The following is a 25,246-nucleotide window of genomic DNA, read 5'->3' as shown; positions in this document are numbered from 1 at the left end:
TTTCTGAGAGAATAAAGTTATTTCCAAGCCCCAGGAAGAAGAAAGCATCATAATCTGGCTGAGTGACAATCAGTTGGCTGGGCTGTCCACGCTCCACCTCTCTCTGACTCTGTAGGCCAACAGGGACCACAGTTTACATTGGGGTGTGAATACTGCCTGGTCTTGGGGTAGTTCTTGTTGAAGCAACTCTTCATAGACAACGACTGCAGTTCTGCCCCTTACTGTTGATGCTGGCACTTGTAGATGAGATAAAGGATTACATAAAGGGCTATTTCTGGATGAGGCAATTTACAAAAACATGGATTTATTCTACTGGAATACTCACTCAACTCTATCTGGTTTAAAATCACTATAATTTGGGGAGGTTTTTAATGTTATCCACATTGTTGCAGTGAATCTTTGGGTTTAGGCATTGAGAAAAGCAAAGGATTTACGTCTCTGTGACCTTTAAATGGGTTCAGTGATTGCTACGGCCATCCTTAAAAGGAAAGCTCAAAAAGGGTTCAGACTCTTACTTGATTTGTGAATTTGGACCTTTTGTTTGACATCTCTAGGCTCTTATTCCTGATTCCTCTTTTGTAAGACATAAAATTATCTCTCCAGCTTCACAAGGTTATAACACAGATCACAGGTTTTGACTGTGAAAGCATTCTGTAAAACCCTATATAAATGTAAGGGAAGTAGTATAATATTTTTGTAACTATTACTGAGGTAATTAAATGAAATCATTCACTGGGCCCAGCCCAGATCGCAGACCCTTCTCAGATCCACTGAGAGTTAGCGTTTCCACTGCCTCCAGCTCCCCTGAGTGCAAACAAACACTAGTGTTAAAGTTTAGCTCATGGAAAAGCATCTCTGGGAACCATAGCATTTAAGAAGTTGGCGTCGAGAAGAAGGAAACATGCCAAATGAAAACTATTCTTGTCCTTTAACTTATCCCTAAACTCAGACGTTCACTCATATATGGATAAAGGCATAGCTCACAGCCAAAGAACAGAGCAATTTTCTGGAAAATGAGACATGAAAGGGTTTACTTCATGTAAGACTGCCTCTCAGATTTTTAGAAGTGTCAGCACACACAAGTATAACACATGAAGGAAATCTTCTAAGATGGACTCAAAGAAAATAGCTGACCCTTGCCTATGTTTTAGCATCATACTGCCACATCCAGCCAGGCAATTTCTTTCACAGCAATTTTTTGGAAGGTGACAGGCATGTAGGGGTGTGTGGAAGGTAAATACCCAAAGGATACGAATGCAGGCATATCCATCACCATCGTATTGAGAAAGTCACACCACGTGGTAAGAGGTGGTGCTGTCAGGTCCCTTCAGGTCATTTGCTCAGTATTAAAAAAGCGTGGAGAGCCCCTCTGTCATTTGAGGGAGGGAGAAGGGGAGAGACATGGGGAAGAAAGAGGCTTTACTTACAGATTGAACGTGTATCCCTATTTCCACATACACTCTGGGCATGATCATGGGCAAGTAATGTAACCTCTCCGAGTCTTGATTTCCTCCTCTGTAAAATCTGATAACAAGAAAGATTCTACAAAGTTGTGGGGTTAAATGAGGGCTAGATGAGATTATGTAGATAAAAGTGCCTGATAGGGCTTCCCTGGTGGTGCAGTGGTTGAGAATCTGCCTGCCAATGCAGGGGACACGGGTTCGAGCCCTGGTCTGGGAAGATCCCACATGCCGCGGAGCAACTGGACCCGTGAGCCACAATTGCTGAGCCTGCGCGTCTGGAGCCTGTGCTCCGCAACAAGAGAGGCCGCGATAGTGAGAGGCCCGCGCACCGCGATGAAGAGTGGCCCCCGCTTGCCGCAACTAGAGAAAGCCCTCGCACAGAAACGAAGACCCAACACAGCCATAAATAAAGAAAGAAATTAAAAAAAAAAAAAAAGAATCTTAACTTAAAAAAAAAAAAGTGCCTGATACATGGAAGAGACTCAGTTACTAACAATTATTTGTATTGACTCAGACTGCCAAGCAGATACTGGAGGAAGCAGGCCTCCTTTCTTTACAGAGAGAGATAATTATAATAATAATACCCCATAGTTAAGTAGTGTTTTACATATTAATATTAAAATAACCTTTCTTGGGACTTCCCTGGCGGTCCAGTGGTTAAGACTCCGCCCTTCCACTGCAGGGGCCCGGGTTCCACCCCTGGTCGGGGAAATAAGATCCCACATGCCAGGCAGTGCGGCCAAAAATAAATAATAAATAAATAAATAAATAAATAAATAAATAAAATAACCTTTTTTGTGGGTACTATTAGCAGACCCGTTTTACAGATTATTAAGTCACTTTCCCAAAGTCACAAAGTTATTAAGTGGAAAAGCCAAGACTCAAATCCCTCTTTTCCTTAAAAGTCCAATGCCTTATCTCAGAGTGATTTAAGCAGAAAAAAGAGGGCTGTGGGAAGCACCTGAAGGAAGCTCTACTGGCAAAGTGGGGTTGGCTACTGAGCTTCTTTGGCAATAGGTTTCACGGACTCGCCAAAGTCTTTTTAAGGCGCCTCCATCTTTTTTCATCAGCCATCTTTTTTTAATATATAGATTTCATTTATTTATTTATTTTTGACTGTGTTGGGTCTCCGTTGCTGTGCGCGGGCTTTCTCTGCTTGCGGCGAGCAGGGGCTACTCTTTGTTGTAGTGCGCTGGCTTCTCATTGTGGTGGCTTCTCTTGTTACGGAGCACGGGCTCTAGGCGTGCAGGCTTCAGTAGTTATGCAACACAGGCTTCAGTAGTTGTGGCTTGCGGGCTCTAGAGAACAGGCTCAGTAGTTGTGGCGCACGGGCTTAGCTGCTCAGCGACATGTGGGATCTTCCCAGACCAGGGCTCGAACCCATGTCCCCTGCATTGGCAGGCAGATTCTTATCCACTGTGCCACCAGGGAAGCCCTCATCAGCCATCTTGAGACTGCTTTTGTACAATCCGGGACAAGGAGGGAGATCAGCTCTCTGGCGACACAGACAAACCAGGAAAGAGGAACAGAAACACGTGGGATTTGAAAGTTGGCTCCAACGTAAATTACTTCTGTTTTGTCAGGAAATGTTTTGTTTTCTCATCTGATAATAGGTGTGCATGATATGCCAAGATTTGAACCAGCTCAACAACTATAACAAAAGGCCAAATGTCTTGGGAACTTACAATCCAGTCATATTCCTTACCCTGACCTCGCCCAAGGTTCAAGTCCCCACTCCACACCGAAAATAGCATAGTAGTTAAAACTGAGGACTCTGGGATCTAACTGGTTGGGGTTTTATCCTACTATGTAAAACTTTGTGAAGGTTCTTCACCTCTTTGTGTGTCAGTTTTCTTCTCCTCTCTAAAAGTCAGATACCGATTATTGGATTCACTTTTAACAATAAAGGAGTTAATATATAGAAAACAGGTAAAAGAACGCTTGTCACATAGTAGGTACTCGATAAATTAGGAGTGCATAATAATTGTAAAGGTTTCCATACCTCATATAACAGAGCTCAAAGTGCACAAAGCAAAAACTGATAGAACTAAAATGAGAAATATTTCTATCACAATTGATTACAATTACAATTGTAAGCAGAGACTTCAAAAACTCAATAATTGACAGAACAAGTAGAAAGAAAATAAATATATAGGAGACTTGGATAACACTTCAATCAACTTGATGTAATTGACAATTACAGAATACTCAACACACTAGAACACTCTTTTCAAGTACTATTATGGAGTGAATGTTTGTGTCCCCACCCCTTATATTCATATGCTGAAGTTCTAACCCTCACTGCAGTGGTATTTGGAGGTGAGGCTTTTGGAAGGCAATTAGGCTTAAATGAGGTCATGAGGGTGGGGCTCCCATAATGAGATTCGTGTCCTTACAAGAAGAGGAATAGAGTCCAGAGCTTGCTCTGCATCACCTGAGAACGTAAAAAGAAGGTGACCATCTGCAAGCCAGGAAGGGGGCCCTCGCCAGGAATTGATCTGCCAGTCATCTTGGACTTAGTCTCCAGAACTGTGAGAAATAAATGGCTGTTATTTAAGCCACCCAGTCTATGGTATTGTGTTACAGTAGCACCAGCTGACTAATATGAGTACACATGAAACATTTGCCAAGATAGACAACATTCTGAGCCACAAAACAAGCCTCCCTGAATTTAAAACCATTCAAAACATACAAAGTGGATGTCATCAATGAAAATGGAAGGTAAAGAACTCCAAAATTTATTGGAGAAACTCTCAGAAACAGCATTTTTGGAACCCTGGAAACGAACCAAAAGCTTGTAGGAAGCAGGAAAGTGCTTCATCAAGAAAAAAATGGCTGAATCCTAACTTACCTTGGTCCAATCTCCCACTTTCCAGTTCAACATCATTAGTCATTAGGGAAATGTAAATCAAAACCATGAGATATCACTTCACACCTGCCAGGATGGCCATATGTAGTGTAAACCCTGACAGTGGGTCTTTTTTGTGTTTCTGTGATGTAAGTGCCTGACTTAAGTTTTGACTGCCGAGGCATCCACTTCAAAGATGACTATCTCGAGTAAGCACATTGCCAGTCACATGGGCTAGATAAAGAGCCAGGCTGCCTTCCGCCACTGAGGCGTCTTTGTTTTAGAGATCTTGGCTAATTTAAATAACTGACCATTTGGGCCACTTGTCTCCCCCCGCAACCATCTTAGCTTGTAAATTCATCAATAAAGAGTGAACCAACAAAACCCTAGGCTCCCACCCTTGACCCCAGTAAAAGCCAAACCCCAGGTCTGTGTGTACTCACTCTCTCACGCTCTCTCGCTCTGTCTCTTTCCCCCCACCCCCCGCCCCCAGCCTTGCTGTGTGGCTCCAGGTGTGCTGCATAATTCCCAGCTCCTGTAAGTAATAAACGTTTATTTTTGAAAGTTTCCTGATCCCTATTGCTGAAGGGCATCTTGTAATCATAATAAGAACTGCAAAGGCCAATCCAATTTCAACATTGGTTGTTGGTGGGCTGAGACTGGCACACAAAACACCATAATTTTTTGAATGAAAATAACAGGTGTTGGGAGGATATGAAGAAACTGGAACTCTCATGTATTTCTGGTGGGAATATAAAGTGGTACATTCACTTTGAAAACAGCTTGGCAGTTCCTCAATAATTAAACATAGTGTTACTGTATGACCCAGCAATTCCACTCCTAATTATACCCCAGAGAAATGATAACATATGTTCCCACAAAGAAACGTACATGAATGTTTATAGCAGCATTATTCATAAGAGCCAAACGGTAGAAACAGTCCAAATGTCCATCAGCTGATTGAGAGACAAAATGTGGTATATCCATACAAAGGGATGTTATCTGACAAAAAAAAAAAAAAAGAAGAGGTACTGATACCTCCAATAACACGGCTGAACCTAGAACACATTATTCTAGTTGAAAGAAGTCAGAGGGAAAAGTCACATATTATATGATTCTGTTTATATGAAATGGCAGAATAAGCAAATCCATAGAGACAGAAAGTAGATTAGTGTTTCCCAGGAGCTAACAGAAAGGGGAAATGAGGAGTGACTACTGATGGGTATGAGTTTCTTTATGGGCGATGAAAATTCTCTGGAATTTGATAGTGGTGATGGTTGAAAAACTTTGTGACTATCTGAAAATCTACTGAATTGTACACTTAAAAATAGTTTAAATGGTAAATTCTATGTTTTGTAAGTTTTATCTCAATTAAAAAAAATACAAAGTACATTCTCTGACCAAAATGGAATTAAATCTGAAATCAATAACAAAGAGATAATATGGAAAAATGTCAAAAATTAGAAATGAAATAACACAATTTGACATAACCAGGGGTCAAAAAATAAATCAAAAGTGAAATTAGAACATTATTTGAATTGTATTAAAATGAAAACATAACAGAATTTGTGGGATATAGCCAAGACAGTGCTGATAGGAAATTTATAGTACTAATATATCTATATTAGAAAAAAGATATCAAATAAATGACATCAGTTTCCTGCTTAAGAAACTAGAAAAAGAAGAGTAAAATTAACCTAAGTAAATAAGTATGGGAATAGAAATAAATGAAGTAGAAACCAGAAAAATACCACAACAATAAATGAAAGCAAAAGCAGTTTCTTTGAGAAGATCAATAAAATGGATAAACCTCTAGTTACACTGATGAGAAAAAAAAAAAGAAGACACAAGTTATCAATATCACATATGGGAGAGGTGACATAAATACACATCCTACAGATACTAGAAGGATAATAAGTAAATAGCATAAAAAATTTTATGCCAATAAATTTGACAAATTGGAAGAAATGGAGAAGTTTCTGGGCTACCTTATAAAGAAACAGATTACCTAAATAGCCCTGTATCTATTAAAAACATTGAATTTGGTGTTGGGAGGGGCGGGAAGGAGGGACTCGTCCCACAAGAACACTCCAGGTTCTCATGGCTTCATTTTGCCAATATTTGAGGAAAATATAGAACCAGTTCTAAGTAAACTCTTCTGTAACATCAAAAAGGAAAGAATATTTTACAATTCATTCCATGAGGCCAGCATTAAACTGATATATTACCAGAAAAAAAAAAGACATTATAGGAAAAGAAAATATAGAACAATATTCCTCATAACCATACAAGAAAAATTCTTAACAAAATTTTAGCCCATCTAATATATCAATATAATAAAAGGATATTACACCATGACCAAGTGGGATTTATACCAGGAATGCAAGTTTGGTTTAACATTTGAAAATCGATCAATCCAATTCACCATATTAACAGACCAGAAAGAAAAACCATATAATCATTTCAAAAATGCAGTAAAAGAATTAGTGAAAATGCTTTCCAACATTCATTCCTCATGAAAACTTAGAAAACTACGAAGAAAGATAATTCTTCAATCTGATAAAAGGCAAGTACAAAAAACTTAGAGATAATATCATACTTAATGATGAAAGAACGAATGTTTTTCCTCTAAGATCAGAAATAAGTCAAGGATGTCCTCTATTATCATTTCTATTTAATAATTTACTGGAGGGTCTAGCCTTCTAGCCAGTGCACTAAGGCATAAATAAGCCAGTGTAATAAGGCATAAATAAGGCAGTTCAATAAGGAATAAAAAGCATTCAGACTGGAAAGGAAAAAGAAAAAATTTTCCTTATCTGTATGCATACCTTCTTTGCATATTTCCACTCCATTTCGGATCCCAGCCCGTCAGAGTTTGACTATCATCTTTATTCTGCAGGCTGGGATCCGGAATGGAGTGGAATTTCTCAAATGCAACATCCTGCATACAGGCTGCAGTGACAATGTATACACAACCCCCATCTCATAGTAACTACAAAGACAAGGTCAGATAACATCTTAGAAGATGGTCTTCATCTAAGGGTAAAACCTGCCTTAAGACCTGGCTAATGAGCTTGAATTGGGAAAACCAGAGGTCAGAGAGATATGGGTAACAGGAAAGGGATAGGACTTGCAAGAGCCAGTAGCAAGGGAGAACTTACAGTCAGGTGAAATGGTGGCAGCTACTTCAGGCCATGACGTATGGAATGGACACACTGGAAAGGACGTGAGCAATGCAATACGACCAGCCTGGGTCCCTGCTCTAGCTCTCACTATAAAGCTATTTAATTGGGGGCAATTTACTAAAACTTTCAGGCTTGTCTGCAAAATAGGAACAAGCACACAATGTATTTCACCTGGCTGGCTCTCTCTTGTCATTCAACATCACTTAAATACCACTTCTTCAAAGACAACTTCCTTCACCTCCTATATACAGGAACCCTCCCCCAAGTTTTCAGGTCCTCTCTATCACATTAACTTACTTTATTTTCTTCAAGCATTAGCATAATCTGAAATTAATTTGTTCATTCGTTTACTTCTTTGTTGTCTGGGGTGGTGCTTTGAGATCAATTAATAAAGACATTACTTAAGTAAGCAGATAGTTAGCTGGAGAACAAAACAAAACAAAAAGGTTGTTTTTAAGGATGAAAAGAATCATTTGTGCAAAATGTCTGGGCCATAAGCCCAGGTAAGCAATCGTTACCTAAGAGCTATATTATGATGATGATGGTGATGATGATGATCACTGCTATCATTATTATTTATTATCACACTGTAAGTGCTCCTGAAAGTGTTGATTGAATTGAAGAGCTGGGCACGAGGCCAGGGAGGCACACAGAGCGGTCCACAGTGGGCTGATGTGCTAGACTGTGCTCTGGTGACATGGTCACAAAGAAGCTCCCTGGCTGAAGCAGGCCACTGATGAGGGTCAAACCAGGGTCAATACCTGGAGCCCCAGACCTCAGTTCCCGGCTGTTTGCATAGCTGGCTGGTTGCTCAGCTGGCAGGACTCACACGTGGGACCCACCTCTACAGTCCCTTACCAGTTCCTCTTCATTGCCCTTCAGGAGGGATCACCACCCCATCTCACCAGAAGAGTGTATGTCATACCTGAGTTGCACACAGAACTTTTCTTTGCAAACTTCTTTCATTTATGATCCCCTTCTCGCTTTCATCATTGAATACTAGCTTTGCTGTTCCTCCCATCCAGTCTTAAAACATCCCACTGAGCAAGCCCAGTTATGGGAAATATAGGGAAAAGCTGCCTCTGGAAATGTCTCCCTGAATGAGTTCATGAACTAGCCTCCCTTGATGACAGTATAATCCCTGCTTATAGGAATTCATATTTTCCTTGCAGAAAGAGGAACAGGGTCATAAAGAAAAGGCCAAATACAAACTCTTCTAAGCAATCTTTGACTCATTTTTCTATGAGGGCATGAGAATTTGACATGACAAAGGAAAAAGTGAACTACTGAGGAATACTGCTGACAAGTGTAGGTTCTGGAACCAGTCTGTCTGGTATGTGTCACGACTCTGCACATACTAGCTGAGTGATATGGGGCAAGTTTCTTAACCTCTCTGTCACTCTTGGGTTTGCTGTGAGGAATTAAATGAGTTACTAGATGTAAAATGAGTCAAATAGAGGCTGGCACATAGTAAACATTTGATAAACATCAGCCGGAGAACAAAACAAAACAAAAACAAAAGAAAAAGGCAACGAAGGAGACAGCTGGAGACAAACGACAGAGACAAGGAAAATACCAAGATGCATCACATGGGAAATTAGCCCAGCAGAGGTCAGGCTATGTGTTAGAGAGCTGCTCACATCAGCTGAGACCCCAAACCCATGAGGACTCCAATGTGCCACTGTTGGGTCCATTACCTGTAGGAGATCTGTTAGGAAATAGAGATATGTCCTCTGTGGGAAACATGGGACTTGGGTAAGGTTTGGGCTTCCAAGTAGGCTTTGATTCAAAGTCTCTTTGCTGGGACTTGGGATGTCTTAGCACAAGTTTAAAATAAACTCTGATATTATAAACCAGCAATCCTTGCCCACCTTGGGCAACGGAAGGTCAAGATGGGATTTATTGCTACTACATAATGTCAGAGCGCTCACTTTGTACTTCACATTGGTCCCTAACAACCACACATACTCAGTTTGCCCACCTGGGCTGTGGGGCAACACAGCCTCTGGCCACCACGTAGGATGTGCCAATTTGTTGTCCACTGAAGACAACCACCCTTAACTCCTAGACTGCTTGCACCAAAGAGATTTCCTCCTTCAACCTCAAGGCAGAAGGACACCACAGAACTCCCATGTTTTAATCAGCGTTCTCTTTGACAAGAACCAGAAAGGCATTTAAACAGCCAAAAAGAGGAATTTATTAGAAAGTCATGGAACTCAAAGGCAGGAAGTACAGCAGGGCTTACTGCCTGGAACCTGTGGAGCCCCCAGGAACCAAAGCAGCTGACTGCCCTTACTACTCTCCTTCCCCCACCCTCCTTCCAGGGCTGTATGTGTCTCATCTCTCCTCCTTGGAAATCTACTCATCCTCCCTTTGTTCTGTGGATGACCTTTCTCTGCATCTCCATTCACATGGCACAAGATGGTAGCCCCCAAATGGTTATCTTGACCCCTTGTTTAATATCCTAAATTCTTGGAAGATAATCTTTTTATTCCGATGTGGATCAGATTCCAACCCAGGTCCAGAAAACTGTGGCCACAATAGAGGGATCAGATAGTACAATTGGCTGCTCCTGAACTCTGTGTGTGTGGAGTAGGGTGGGGTGGGGAGGAGGGGAGGTCCTCAGAGAAAGCAGTCTAGATTTTTCAGGTTCTCAAACAGGTCTTTTTCCACCTGAGGCTGTCTCTGATAGGTCAGGAATACAGATAAGCAAAGGATGGGTCTTAGACTGCGTGTGTGTCCGTGGACATGTGTGTGCCTATTATGTTATCATTAAGTCCCCTGCTGTATTTTTTCATGTTAAATTAGCTTCAAAGCTAAAACTAAAAACATGAGGTCCTGGATTAACTTATCATCACCATCATCGCCATCATCTAGTATAATTGATATCCAATGAACTACACATATTTAAAGCATAAAATTCAATAAATTTTGACATATGTATACACCTATGAAACCAGTCCCACAACCAAAGGTACTGAACATATTCATCATGCCTAAAAGTTTTCTCTTTGCCCCTTAGTGATCCATCTTTGCAGCCACTCTTCCTCCCCCAAACAACTGCAGTCATATGAATTTCTGTCATATGAATTCATTTACATTTTCTGGAATTTTATATACATGGAACCATATAGTACACAGTTTTTTGGCCTGGCTTCCTTTACTCAGCATAATTATTTTAAGATTCATATTTTTTGTTGTACGCATCGAGTTCATTTTTGCTTATTGCTGAGTTGTATTCCACTGCATGGAGGCTTTCTTAAACATTTTCTAAAACAGGATTTTCAGAGTTCACAGGAATAAAAGTTCACACCAGCTATGCATGAAGGTATGCAAAATAGACCTCAGCAAAATTTGAAATAAACGCTTCACTCAAGTTCCTACAAATCAGCAGAGCTGTTTATGCTGTGTTTATCCAAATGATTAATGAAGAATATGGATCACAACAATTCCTAAGCAGTGTCCCCGTAACTGCATTTTTGCTACTCAGCAGGAGACGGCCCCCAGTGGCTCTGAGGACCCAGAGGGTGGGAGGGAAGCAGAAGGGAAAAGCAGGAAGAGCACGGGTCTTTGAGTTCTAACCCAGCTGTGTGACCCCGGGAAAGTTACTTCCCATCTCTGAGCCTCAGTTTCCTTATTCATAAAATAGGGAAACTGGACAGTGGTGTCTCAGCCTTAGCATTTGTAGAATCTCCGAGCTTGACAGTGTCAGCATGTGAGCTATCTTCCCTCAGCGATGCTGGATCTCAGGCAGATCAAACCCACTGCCAAGCATGGGTCACTCTTCCTTTTCACCTCATGACAAGGAACTCAAACTGCCGAGTGAAGGGTGACCTCTTTTCAGTTACTGTCCAACTCCAAGTGGCTTCTCCTTTCAAAAGCCTTTTGCGGCCAAATTCTACTTATCCATCAGGCTGCAGCTCCTGGCTTGGAGCCCGTCCTTGGTACAGAAAGAAGAGCCCTCTCCTGGCGTGTCTCAGATTGACACGACTTCTGACTCTGGCACAAATACTACCGCTCCGGCTACTTTTGCAAACTGCGCTACCCTGGGGCCAGCTTCCTCCACTTCTGGTCCCTCTAAAGCTCGCCTCTCCTCCTATATTCTCCTGAGATTCAGCAGGGCAGCACGAGCCAGGGCATGCAGAGGAGAGGAACACAAGTAACGGAAGGTATGGAGTCCAAGAGGCAGGGGCTGGATGGAGGAAGCCCTCCATCCATGGAGGAGTGTGGTCGTGGCAGAGATGGAGGGAGATGGCAGCCGTAGCACCTTGGTGCCGCCCAGCTGCCGAAGGTCCACATCGTCCCACACCCACTCAGCAACTTGCTGCTCTATCTCCCTGGAGCATCCCAGCAGCCTGAGGAAGTAGGCAATGCCAGTTATTATTACCCCAACCTCCACCCATTTCACAGAGAGAGAAACTGATGTTCAGCGTGATTCAGTGATTTCTCCCCAAACAGAAAATCAGGCAGCTCAACCTCAGGCTCTTCAGACTCCAAGCCCTGGAGCCTCCCCTCCAGAGACATTTATTGAGCATTTTTCAAGTGTAAGATCCTTGAAGGAATCAAAGATCTGTAAGATATGACGTCTTCTTTCAGAGACCTTTCTCCCCGGCAGAGAAGGCAATTGCTTTGCTGGAAGGCAGAAGGTAAAGTCACTGTAAGAGGCACCAAAGAAACGCTCTAGGCGTGAGAAGGGGAAGCAAAGAAAACCTCGCTTTTCCTCTGGCCCCGGGCAGTTCTGTGAGCTGTGGAAGAGAGACAGCTTGAGTTTCTCTTCTTGTTTTGAGTAGTGATCAAAAGGAATAGAAAAAAGAAATAAGCAAAAGATATTTAGAAGGAGGAAATGCTCTTGGGCCTTTGTCCAAAGAACTTCTGTTCACACTAACTTCCTTTTATTTTAATGCATTCATTCAATGCAAACCACTTAAGGCATCCCAGCTGAAAGGGAGAAAGAGAGAGAAAAAGACACTGAATGACTCTCTTTCGGTTTGGCATCCAAAAAAGGGTTAACTTTGATTATATCTGTGGTGGAAGTAAGTTCATTGAATGGGGATGGTTGTTACTTTTTACCTTACACTGTTCTCTAGGTTTGAAATTTTTCCATGACCATGTGTTACTTTTATGTTAAAAGAGAAATCTATGCCTTAGTCTCCACCTCTCTCGGCTTGTTTTGCTGCAGGCTTATCATCTCACACCCGCAATTACAACCCTTTTGTAACAACTTCTAACAAAAGAGCTACTATTTACAGTTTTTGCTCTGTGAGGGGCAGAGTGCTAAATTCTCTAAATATCCTCCTTATTCCTCACCATAATTCTACAAGTAGGTATTACCAGCCTCTTTTTCCAGATGAGGAATCTGAGCCTTAGATGAAGTAACCTGCTCAAACACACAAAGTTCATAAACGGTGGAGGCAGGATTGGAATCCAGGCAGAACCTGCAACAGTCCTAACTGGAATCACCACTACCACTCTCTGCTGCCGGTTATCTTCTTCCACCAGATCTGATCACATCACCCCTTTGCTTAAGATCTGTGGAACTCTCACCCCTGTCCCCCACCATTGCCTAAAGAATACAACCTAAGCTTACTAGCATGTCATTTCCAAGTCCGGTTTTCAATTCATCCATGTACTCATTATAAATCAACAAATAATAGTAAGGCCTAATGTTCATTTCAAAGCAATTTTCCACACAATCTCCCAGATCCCTGTGACACAGGCAAACGAGCAAGCGGTTCGAAGCAGCTTCAATAGCTTGTCAAGTGGTGAGACAACATGCCTTGACGTTCCTTCTTTGTTCACCCAGCGCTTAGAGCTTCCCACCATGTTTCTGGCATATCCTGTTATTTCATCCCTCTCTGATTTATGTGCTGTTTCTTCTTCCAGGTATGCCCTTTACCCCGCCCAGTGAATGCATACAAGTTTTTCATGATTTCTAGTGTTCAAAGGACCTGTCTTTTCTTTGGGCTCCCTTAACAACCTGTTAACACACCCCCATTATAGCACTAACTACATTAGATTAGATGCATTTGCTTGCCTGATTCTCTTTCCCAGGAGACTGTGAACTTCTCTAGAACAGACATTATGGGTTGTGGGCATGGCCTTAGTTAGGAAGCTAGGATGGACTAATGATGGAGGATGGAATGAATGAAGCAAAACATGATTAATGGCAAATCTGTGTTTCTACTGCTTCCAGGATTCACGCAACACTGAACCAGTATTTATCAAGAACGAGGCATAGTACTAGGGGCACAGATGAATGATAAACAGGACCGAAATGGTAGTGTGTGTGTGTAGTTAGAGAAAGAGAGAGGAGTATATATATATATACACATATCCGTATATATACACATATACCTGTATATACATATGTATATATATATACATATACATATATATACACATATATCTGTATAGATACATATGCATATTACATACGCATATATAATGTGGTAGATGTACGTATATAATGTCTCTATATATGTACACATATATGTCACGTTTGAACATGTATATATATAGTGTATATATTACGGGTACATATATAAATGTATAGGGTGTATAAAGTATGTTTGTACATATATAGTGTTCATACATATACTGTGTACGTTCACATACACACATATAGTGGGCAAATGCATGTCTGTGTCCATATAACAGTGTGTGGACATACAGTTTGTACGTGGTAGGTACATATACAGTGTGTATACATATGTCGTGCATTTATGCACATTCACATGGCCTGTGCACGTAGAGGTGCCCAGGTGTGCACTGGAATGCAATGCAAGCGGAGATTTAGAGGGTGCACCAGAAGATGGTAGGAAGGATCGTCATTACACACAACATAGATATTTTTTAATAAAATGAGAAGCACCTTGAGTCTGGCCTCCCTGCTGAGGAGAGCGTGCAGCCACTGAAGGAAGGAGAAACAGCTGGAGAATTAGGAAGGAAAACAACATAGAGAAACATCAATAAAACCAAGCAAGAACCACATTCTAAGAGGCTGGTGAGCAGAAACAAATACCTTAAAAACAAAGCCAAGGAGACGGAAAATCAAGGGGGGGGGGGGGAATCGTTGGATTTGATCGTTAGGAAGATAGCAGTGAATAGGGAGTGAAAGTCTCCAGAAGAAGTGGGGGTGGGATGACTCAGAGGTGAGGAAACAGAATCAGACAAACACAGACTTCTGGCTCTTTCCAATACTTTGGCTTTGAAAGGATGATGAAAGAAGCAGCTTTGGTAAAAGCTGGATCAAAAACTTGGCTTTTTTTGGTTCCCTGTAGACAGGAGAGCTCAAACGTGTGTGGACAGAAGGTTACGATCCTGGTACAGTCCTGGAGCTCACATCGTGAAGCACCATTTGTAGCAAACACAAATACAGTCCAGACCTCCAACCCACCTAGCACTCACACAGAGTAGCTCAAAATCTCTCACAACAGCTCTAGGAGGTACGTTCTATAATTAACTACATTTTACAGATGAGGAAGCCAAGCACAGAGAGGTTAAGTAACTTGTCCAGAGTCACTCAGCTAGTTAAGTCCCAAGTCAAGTTTCCCCCCACACCCCTCCCGGGGCAATCTGGCTTCAGCATGTGTACTCTTCCCTGATGTGCAATGAGGGGTACAGAAAACAGAGCCTTTGACCTGCTTCATGCTTTCCCAAGTCCTGCTGAGATTAATCTGGCTTTCTCCCCTGCCAAGCAGAGGCTTTGAATTCACGGCGGACGCTGTGTTTGACAGGGGAGGAATAGCAGAGGGAGGCCATTTGTTGGTGTTGCAGGCTTTGTAGCTCACTGGCAGTTGTGAAGATTACCATAAGCACCATCCAAAGACAGGTATAGTATACACTACAAGACCTAAGTTCAAGAACCAGCTCCAAATCCTAGTATTTTATCATCCGGAGCAATATTAACCAGTTAACAATGTTAACCGGTCACCGGAGTCACTTAACTGGTGCAGATACCAATTCTCCATCCATAACATGGAAAAATAATGATAATAAAAATAAAAATTAAAAAAATAATAACTATTCTACATCCTTTAGAGTGTAACTGTAAGTTACAAGTGAAACAATGTGAGAAAGTTCATGCAAATGTGCATTATTCCGTTATTATCATTATTCTTCTTCTCTCAAAACTATCCAAGAAATTGCTCATCCTCTCCACTCCCCCAGTTCCACCCCCCAAGGTATTAAAAACTGCTAAGACATCCAACTCTGAGAAAGTGTTTCTGAACCCAAGAAATTTCCATGTGTACAATTTGTCCTAAATGGTAAATTCACTTACACAGTGAGGCATTATGACCCATTTCAAAAATTCTCTGGGAGTGAGCTGTAACAAATTGTCATTATCCAAGATTTGCAGACTGCTTTTGGATGCCTAAAGCTGCTCAAAGCAACTAATAGTATATATTCTACACCAGCTTGTTCATCCCCCTTTTCTTTCTCTGCTCACCGTTTAGCTCATGATACTAACATACTACCTCCAGTGAGGCATTTTCCCCTCACTACCTGCTCTTGTGAATTTCACTTTTTATTCATGATATAATCTTTAAGTCCCAGCATGGTCCTGCTGTGGACAGAGGAGGAGGTGACTTCAGCAGAAGCCAAGAGGGCACGCCCATTGGGAGGGAATGTGAGAAAATCACAGGGGCAGCGAGGCACTCTGATTGCGTCTTGCAAAGGTCTGGAGCACCGAAACATATTTCTAGGGAGGTTCATTTGGCAGAGTATGGATATCAAGTCTTTAGATGGATTTTTTTCCATCTTTAAACAAGATACTTTGGTGCACATATCATGAGCCTAGAATTCCATGCAAAGCTGCCGTTCTTTAGATCTTTTGTCTAAACTGTCTTGATTTTTTAACTTTACCCTATCTATCTAAATGGTGTTCCAAAGATAAAATGAAAACAATTACGCAGCAGCAGAATGGGGTACATGATGGGTGACAGGTGTGCACTCAGTTATAGGCACATTTACTGTCACAAGTAATCTATGAGAACATCTGGGACACAATCAATCTCCTTTTGCAGGTGAGGAACTAGGGATCTAGGGCCAAATTTCACTTTTTTCTTTCTTTGAGAAAGGAGTATGCAGTTTGCATGTACGTCTTCATAAAGAAAAGTGAACATACAAAAATCTCAGATTGCAGAGACAATGTGTGATGGTCGTTTGTATTAGATGGCTTTATGAAAAGGGGGGGGCTCACTCATAATCCCTCCCCTATCTATCAGCTCCTTTAAAGCACACACTTGACTTACCAGTTTTGCAAAGCAAGGCACTTCACTAATTCTATTCATCCCCCCAACACAGCCCTTTCCCCCCAAATAATGCAATGGTGGCCCAGCATTAATCTCTCCGTAAAATTTTACAGAGTAAGTTTTATCAGTTTTCTGTTACACAGAAATCAACTAAAACACATCCAGAACAACTGTTTTTCCCTCTGTGAAATCTCTAGACCAAAACCAACAAACAGATCCCTTCTCCCACCTCCTTTCCTACAAGCTCCCCCTCCCCCAAACCTGCCACCGCCAGATTCCTCTTTCCACAGCTGGGCTGATGCAGACTCTGACGAGCACCTGCCATCCCAGCTCCCTCCTCTCATTTCAGTTTTTATCAGTCAAAACGCCAGTGAAAATGCCAGAAGCCAGTACCTGTTTGATTTATGTTCTTTTTTACTTTTTTTCAAGCATAAATAACGTTTCCTTCAATATAAATATACAGTTCTATGAAAAGAAAGAAAAAAGGCGCAATAATCTTAGTCACTGCCCAGCAGGAACATGTTTCATTGTTTACAGAGTCAGAGATCAGATTCTCCATAAAAATATATTATTTTAGCCTAGTTCTAGGACACCTTCAAACAGAGTGAAATTCCTTGTTCTACAAACAAACCCCTTTAGAGATTATTTAAATACGCCAGTGATTTTGGATACTTTATACCCAGAAATCAAAGCTATTGAAGTGAGCTGGAATTCCACATCAAGAATATAATTGTTGACATACAAACATCACATAAATTACTTTACTGGATTGTGAAAAATACATCAGATTTTCTCTATAAGTTTCCAGCAAATAAAACAAAAAAAGCAACCTCAAGTGTGTCTCTCCCGATTCAGGTGAAACGCACAATGTCTGAAGTACACCCACTCCTCACCACAGCACACACTACTACGCCGGGAGGGGTGCCTGCATGTCACTTGGCGTGAGCAGACCGCAGGGTTCCCAGTATTCTGTCCCAGTGTGTGAAGTAAGGGGCGAAGTTGCAGGTAAACTGGGAGTGATGCAGGTCGTGGTGCTCCACGCCCCCATACCACCCGAAAGGTACCAGTTTGTGCGTGGACCAGGGGAAGTCGTAGCCCGAGTGGTCCTCCACCGACAGCCAGATGTTGACCACGTGGAAGGTCAGGACAGTCAGCGGGTGGCACTGGAGCAGCAAGACGTTCATCATGTCAAAGAAACCCAAGGAAAGCAGCTCTCCGACGCTCATGTACTGCGTGGCCAGCGCGAACGGGGACGAGTTCTGGTGGTGCATCTTGTGGAAGGTCCGGTACAGCCAGGGCACCTTGTGGTGCAGCACGTGCCACACGAAGAACTCGGTGTCGAAGAGCAGCAGGCAGAGCACGACGTGGCGGACCAGCTGGAGCAGCTCGGGGGCTTCGGGGGGCAGGAGGGCGGGGCTGGTCAGCCAGTGCAGCAGTGTCATGGGGAACACGAACACCACGTGCTGGTAGAGCGTCTGCCCCAGACAGGGCAGCAGCTGCCAAGCCGACGGCGAGAAGTCCGGGTGGATCTTGTAGCGCCGTAGCGCGGGCACCCAGGGGCACAGGACGTCCAGCACCACGAAGGGCAGGCAGAAGCCCAGGTAGGTGGTGATGGAGAAGACGACGGGGAAGAAGGGCGACTGGATGAGGGCCTCCCAGGTCCTCAGGCGGTCCCAGAGGGGCTGCAAGAACAGCTGGCCGGAGCTGCAGAGGACGTGGAGCTCGGAGCCGTTGCGGCTGCTCATGATGAGGTGGTGTCTAGCAGCGGCTGCCGCTCGGGTCCTACCGACTTTTCTTAGGGCTTTCGGCCCCGCCCCCGAGTGATGTCAGCCGCCGTTTTTCTCCCTTTCCCGGCTTCGGGGAGCTTGCATAATTAAATAATCCAACAGAGTTGCGCTTAGTTGCTGTAAATAGTCATCTACCCCTGCATTTAATCGGCATTCATGTATGCAGTTACGCAATGGCACGCAGTACTTTCCATGCATGCAGGATTACGTTCTGATTTTTTAATTGACGTACAATTGACACACGATACCATGCACAGGTCTTCAGCGTAGCGTTTCTACGAGTTTTGACAACTCAATTCATGGATCCTCACCATTCCCAAACAAGATGAAGAATACTTCCATCATCACCGGAAAGAGCTCCTTTGCAACCAATGCAGAATTACTTGTGTTTTTTAATACATACATAAAATTGCGTCTATGTGTTTTAATAAAGATACAAGTGTAACTGCATTAAAAAAACAAAAAACTTTTAAAAGCGACGTACCTTTCGTATTTCGGATCTTTTCTTTCTGCTCTCGCCGTATTGATGTAACCAGCAGTGATCGGCAAACTAACCTTTCGCAGAGTTAACCGCGGGTCTTTGGTGGCGCGCGGCGGCGAGCAGCGCAGGAAATCCGACTGGCGGGACGGGAGCCTCCTCCAGTTTCAGGGTCTCCGTTGAGGAGCTATGCCCGCCAGCTCGGGAGTGCTGCAGATCCCACCTCACTCAGACTCCCCTGGAGAAGCCCCAAAACCTGGCGGGCGGGTCGTCCAGACCAGCGACGGAAACCTGGAGGCACGGAGGGAGGAGAGGGGACCGCGACTGTTAACCTTCACTTTACAAAAAAAAAAAAAAGTCAAGGGCTGGATTTAACATCCAGAGCCTGCCCAGATCTGGCTAAAAGCCGCTGCATCTCAATTTGGGGTGGAAGCAGTCAAATCAGTAAACCACCCACTTTGAGGAATCAAGGGAATATTTTTGCATTCTGGAAGCCTCAGGGGAGTCTGTTGATTGAACAGATGATGTCACGCCCTCCCTACCTTTTTCCCTTGCCGGCTTCGCGACGCCAACTTACCCCACGTCCTTGACGCCTATCCCCCCAAACCATCCCAGGCTCAGAGAGCCCACCGGCGAGGCCACGCTCACCTCTGCGTTTCTCCACCATCAGCAGGAGTCGACTGGCCTGGACTGAGCCTGAGCAAGTCGTACTAGGAGAGCTCTGCGGGGGCTCGGGGCGGGGGCAGGGGGTGACCCCAGGACTTGCATGAAAAGCAACCTCCGCGTTTGACCCGGGGGCCAGACACAAGGGGCGCCTAGAGGATAGAAGTTTGGGACGGAAACTTTGAAGCCAGGGATCATTCCTAACCCTAGCTCTGCCTCTTCTTGCCTCACAGACAATGAGGTTGGGGCCAGCGCCTCTCTCCATGAAGCTTTGCGTATTCTTATCACCCCTTCCTTTCCAAAGGGAAAGAACAATAGTAGCCATCGCATGAGGCTACTGCAAGCATTAAATGAGAAAACAGTAATAATAATGTTAAAGTTACTGTGTAACGTCTGCCAGGCATTAACTAAGTGTTTTACTTGAAATGATTTCATCCAGTCCTTAGAAGAGCAGGGTTTGCCACACTGCCAAGATTATTATCGCCATGGTCTTACAGAAGTAAAAGTATAGTGCCTGGAACAGAGTTACAGAATGAGACATATTATTTTAAATGTGTACTCCACATTTTACCTAAAGAATAATTGAGGAAGTTTGCATTTAAAATCAAATAAAGTTATGTAAAGAGAAATAAAAGATATAAAGCCATATACTATGAGGAAATAAGTACAACAAAAATATAGACCAATATATGGGCCTAAAATATAGGATATGTAATAGTCCAATTCATAACATATATATTAATATATGATATATATAGGATGTTTTATGTGTATGTATACACACACACCCCTATACTAGGTCAATTCATAATTCAGAACCTCCTTGAACTGCCACTAATGGAATATGGATATTCCTTAGATGCCCATTCTCTGGAACCCCCAGCCTCTGGCCCTACCGCAGCCTTTTTAATTTTTTTTAAACTCAGTTGGTCATAAGAATATTATGATATTCTGTTTGTGTCTTGATCAGATAAATGTTCAGAAGCAGCTTTGAGCTTCTTGACAGCCAATGCAAAATAGGAAAGGGGGTGAATTTTCTAATGTTGCTTGGCTATCTGAATGGTAGCACAGAGACAGGTACCATACAGGTCCTTGGCCTCCCTGCTGGGGGGTTTCTCCCACTTAGACAGCCTGTCCTTTCTAGGCTTCTCTTCAGTCTTCCCCCTCCTCCACTGCTCTTTGCAGGTCACCTTTAGGACAACCCAGGCACTTTCTTCTTTCCCATTCCTGGTAGACATCACCCTACCTTTGAATTCTGTATAACTCAAGCAGCATCTCAGAGAGAAGGGGAGGGCTTTTTGCCCTTTACTTTTTTGGGGGGGTGTTGGGGGGGTGGGGTGATTTTTAAAAAGAAGTTTATTTGAGAATTACACCACTCTATTGAATGTCTCTTATGCCATTTACTACGCCTTCACTCTTGGGCCCCTCAATGCTCCAGAGGGACCATCAAAGCTCACTTTCTCAGACTTACAAATGAATTCTGCTCAGGAGTAAAATATCACTCAGATTTGCCCTCCACAGAAATTAAGTCAACCTTCAAATTTCCGTTCAGCACATGCTGTTCTTCTCTTTGGTTTCAGCTCTCATGCTTGAATGCTTTGGATTCTCTCAGATTTAAGTGGGTGGCTTCATTTGCTTAATTTGGATTTAGCTAATAGATTGCTATCAGGACTGCCTCCTCTGAGGTCCCAGCCTCAACCAACACGTTCTTTTCCTTACTTGGTTCTTCCATCCTCTATCCCTAAGCCTGTTAGAATATGCTCCAGAAAACCCTGAGCAGCAAGACCTGAAGCCACAGCTTCAGCCTGCTTGGCCCAGGCTCTCCCCTCTTACTCGCAGCACTTTGAAGAATAGCCACCAGCTTCTCTGCCTTTCCAGCCCATGAAGCACCCCCAGGACAGAAGTCTGTGTCCTCCTATCTACAAATGCAATTGTCTCGGGGAAAGTGGTCAGTTAAAATCTCATCAGTTGTCCACTCTCTCTCATGGAGGATGCTGAAACAGTAGGCACATTTTGACAGATCAAAACCAGCATCACTTAATGGACCCAAGTAAAATTGAGCCCTATTTATCCTTGACTTAAGTGGTGCCATTTCCTGCATTGGCAAACATGCACCTTTAAACACTTTAAACTTACACAAAATTTATTTAATGGCTTGCTAGATGAATAGGTCTTTTTAGGGCACAGAGTCTATCTTCTAGGATTTTTTTCCCCCAGTGTCAAGCATCATACCTTGCACATAATGACGTTCAAAAGATATCTGTGAACTCAATGCTCATTTTAGAAGATACTGGCTTTAAACAGAGGCTTAAAAAGGAATCATTTTTTTCTGGGGCACTGGTTGATATCATTTAAGTCTATTTACTTACTGGGATTACTGGGATGGTTTTCCATAGAAGGGGGTGTTTACTGACTTGTGATGGTATTAGGATTTTGGCCACACTATTTCTTGTGCTTCTCCAGGTGGTTTTGACTTCTGTGTATTTTTGTCTTGGCGTGGTCTTTCTGACAGAGATCCAATCACTTTTCTGAGAGTACACCAATCAGGTCTGTGCATATTTAACACAATCTCAAAGCTATTTGGTACCAACTCACCAAAAGAAAACGTGTAATGCCCCCCCCCAAGAAAAAAATAGAAGATGTAGTTGGAAAAACCCTTTACCAATGACACAATCTCTTTTTTTGCATGGCCTTTACGATTATTTTTTCTTTCCATAATTAGGTGAGACTGTCTTGGCATCTATCTAACCGAAACGATTATTCCTGGATATCAGAGATGAGAAGTGTTGTAACATTTTACAGCTGTAACACGTAAAACTCATAGAGGGTGGAGCAAACTCAAAGATCAAAATCTAATCCCTCCTTGTAAAAATGAAGACTCAGTCTCAGAAAAGTCAAGACTAGCTAGGGTTCAATAGGAAGTAAGAGCCAAACTGAGAGCAGAACTTGGTCAGTGTCAATTTCAAGGTAGGTACCTCTACAGGAGGAGGTTCGTGTTGGAGTGGGGCATCGAAGTTGCATTTATAGGGCAGTTTACAAAAGACTCAGAAAACAATAATTATCGACACCAAAACAGTAGGGGATGCTGATGAAGAACATGGGGGGGAGGGTATAAGCTCCCCCAAGAGTCCTTGATGGCCTTATTTGACACAGATGATGATACATATTTGGTTTTAAACGTGTTCTCTTTATATTTTGATCCATCTGTGTCACATGTAAGTGGGTGCTTCTACTGACATTGCTGGAACTCTCAACAACCTGCTTAAAATATTTAAAGCATGTAAAATTGTCCCCATTAAAAGGCATACCGTTGCCTGTAAAGCAGAGAAAATACTCACCTTACCGGTCAGAAGGGTGTTGTAAAGATCAAAGCCTTACGAGAGGGCTTCAAAACCCCGGAAGGCACAGTGTAAAAATGCGTGTAAAACTACACGCATTTACACAGTGTAAAACTAATTTGTTTTAGTACTACTAAACCAAGTTGGTAGAGAAGGTTTTACTTGTTTAGTTTGGAATTGATCTTGAAATCTGTACCTTGCACAGTACAATAAATACTCAATAAATACTCTTGAATGAATCACTGACAAACTTTTTTAAAAATCAGAATTACGATAACCTGATGTTGTGGGTCACATTTTGAAAATCTCTCCATATATCAAAAAAAAAAAAAATGACGAGTTAAAATTATAGGATACTTTAAAGGTTTACATTTAACAAATTAACACATTTCATACCCACAAACACAAAATAATCATTGTTTGGAGATAATATCAACAGTCTTAATAAGTGTGAAGCCTTGGTTAAAGCATTCCCCACTTCCTCCTCATGTCTGAGGTTCTGACCACTCTTACCTATTAGGCAAGTTTTTATTTTCATGTCCCATTTGGGGCACAGTTATTCTTTGAGAACATTTTTCAGATATTACGAATTAGGCAAGAATTACTTATAATCCCGGACAGAAATGACCACAGACATGGTTGGTCTTACCAGTCCTCAAATTACGAGTTGGCTCCTAAATCAACAAAGTTCTCTGCCTAGCCCAGAAAAGGTAAGAAGCAGAGCCAAGAGTGCCCCCTTATGGCGAACGAAAAAAATGACTTCATTCTCAATTGTGACTACATGTAGTGGATTTACCCAAGTAAACACAAGATCTTGGAGTTCCAAGTTGACAGAATATTAACTAGTCTTCTCCTTGCCCTAGAGGTCTGTGGAGATCTTTGTGTTCTGCTCAAAAGAATATATTAGTAAACCCAGTGGAAAAAGAACAGAGTCAGAACTCCTCCCAACCTGTTACAGGACTTCTCAAGGCACAAGGTCCAATCTTGTTCTGCACTGTCAGCCAACGGTGAAACAAAGCTACATGAATGCAGCTAGGGTTGTAAGGATATAAGAGCCTACACAGCTGCATCAGGAGCTAGAGGCCAGCAACAAAGGCAAATGCACCGTGTAACCCAACTGTAGCAAAAACCACCATGCGACATCTCCACCTCTGGACTGGCCCACATATTGAAGAAAAATCCCAAAGAAAATTTGGGAAGGAGGTGAAGTGAAAAACACTCCAATAACAGGCGGACTCTACAGAATGTAGCCCCTGCTCATTCATTCCCATGGTCTGAGTGGCAGATTTACTGACCACAAGTTCTCAAGGGCATCTGAAGGAGACGCCATGGCAGCAACCAAAGAAGGGAAACCAAGTCACCTAGGACACAGACGCCATTCTCTGACGAGCTCTCTCCCACTACTGCTGGAAAACAACGAACAAAAATATCCACTCACTGTCCTGTTCTTTCTGGCCCTGACCCAAGAATCTTGTACCTGATTGGCCAAACCAGTTTGCCTTGGTCAAAGGAGAAAGAACTGTTCTTTCTTTAGGGGGACATAAGGCCAGCGGGGAGAGTGGCATCCTCCTGGGGACGTATATCCTTCGCATCTAGTACAATTTTACTCTTTTCTTTACAATTTCACTTTAGTTGCCACGAAAAATCAGATTCCACTTCAGACCCCCCCCCCCAGATGTTACCTGTGCATCTAATTTCATATGGCTAAATGACCCATCGTTTGTCACACATTCTGTCAGTCCGCATATATTTATTAACTCACTAATATTCCAGGCTTTGTGTTAGATTCTGGGCATACAGAGATAAGTAAGATATATCTTCAAGCTTACAGAGTAGTGGGAGAGATCACATTAGACCCCTAAATCTATGTTTTGGGGGCCCTACGGCATTGTCTCTGCCAGCTTTGGTTGCTTCATTTGTTCAAGGAGAGCATTTGATGGACAGTCCTTGAATCCAGGGTCCCACCTGCAGCCACTACCTGCAAATGGGGTTAATCAGGGCTCAGTCTCCACTCACAGCCTCGCTCAGTGGAAACTGCAGATTTCCAAACCATCACCCACCCCTCCTTAGGTTTAAGACCACTCTCCTCCCCATGGGAGAGGATCAAAGGTTTGCAGGCAGTTTGTTTGATTAGACAAAAAAAGCGAAAGCATTTCTTATCCTAACTGGAGAGAACTGGGCATCTTCAACGGCATAATTTTCTTGGATATAAAAATACAAAACGCCTGGG

General features: G+C 42.7%; 1 protein-coding gene across 1 annotated transcript; it reads right to left on the bottom strand.

Moving 5' to 3' along the window:
- Positions 1-17,146: 17,146 nt before the first annotated feature.
- On the bottom strand, positions 17,147-20,263 carry CH25H (cholesterol 25-hydroxylase). The gene is made up of 3 exons (XM_059899497.1): positions 20,099-20,263; positions 19,022-19,306; positions 17,147-18,897 (listed from the first exon to the last, which is right to left on the bottom strand). The coding sequence occupies exon 3, from the start codon at positions 18,493-18,495 to the stop codon at positions 17,683-17,685; it is 813 nt and encodes a 270-aa protein (XP_059755480.1). The 5' UTR covers positions 18,496-18,897; positions 19,022-19,306; positions 20,099-20,263; the 3' UTR covers positions 17,147-17,682.
- Between the last annotated feature and the right edge of the window lie 4,983 nt (positions 20,264-25,246).

This window comes from Balaenoptera ricei, chromosome 16 (genome assembly GCF_028023285.1).
Source record: "Balaenoptera ricei isolate mBalRic1 chromosome 16, mBalRic1.hap2, whole genome shotgun sequence".
Taxonomy (NCBI): Eukaryota; Metazoa; Chordata; class Mammalia; order Artiodactyla; family Balaenopteridae; genus Balaenoptera; species Balaenoptera ricei.
This window is presented reverse-complemented; position numbering and strand designations above follow the sequence as displayed.

Bases quoted from the DNA above. Each gene is read 5' to 3' on its own strand.
- CH25H (XM_059899497.1), bottom strand. From the start codon at position 18,495: ATGAGCAGCCGCAACGGCTCCGAGCTCCACGTCCTCTGCAGCTCCGGC.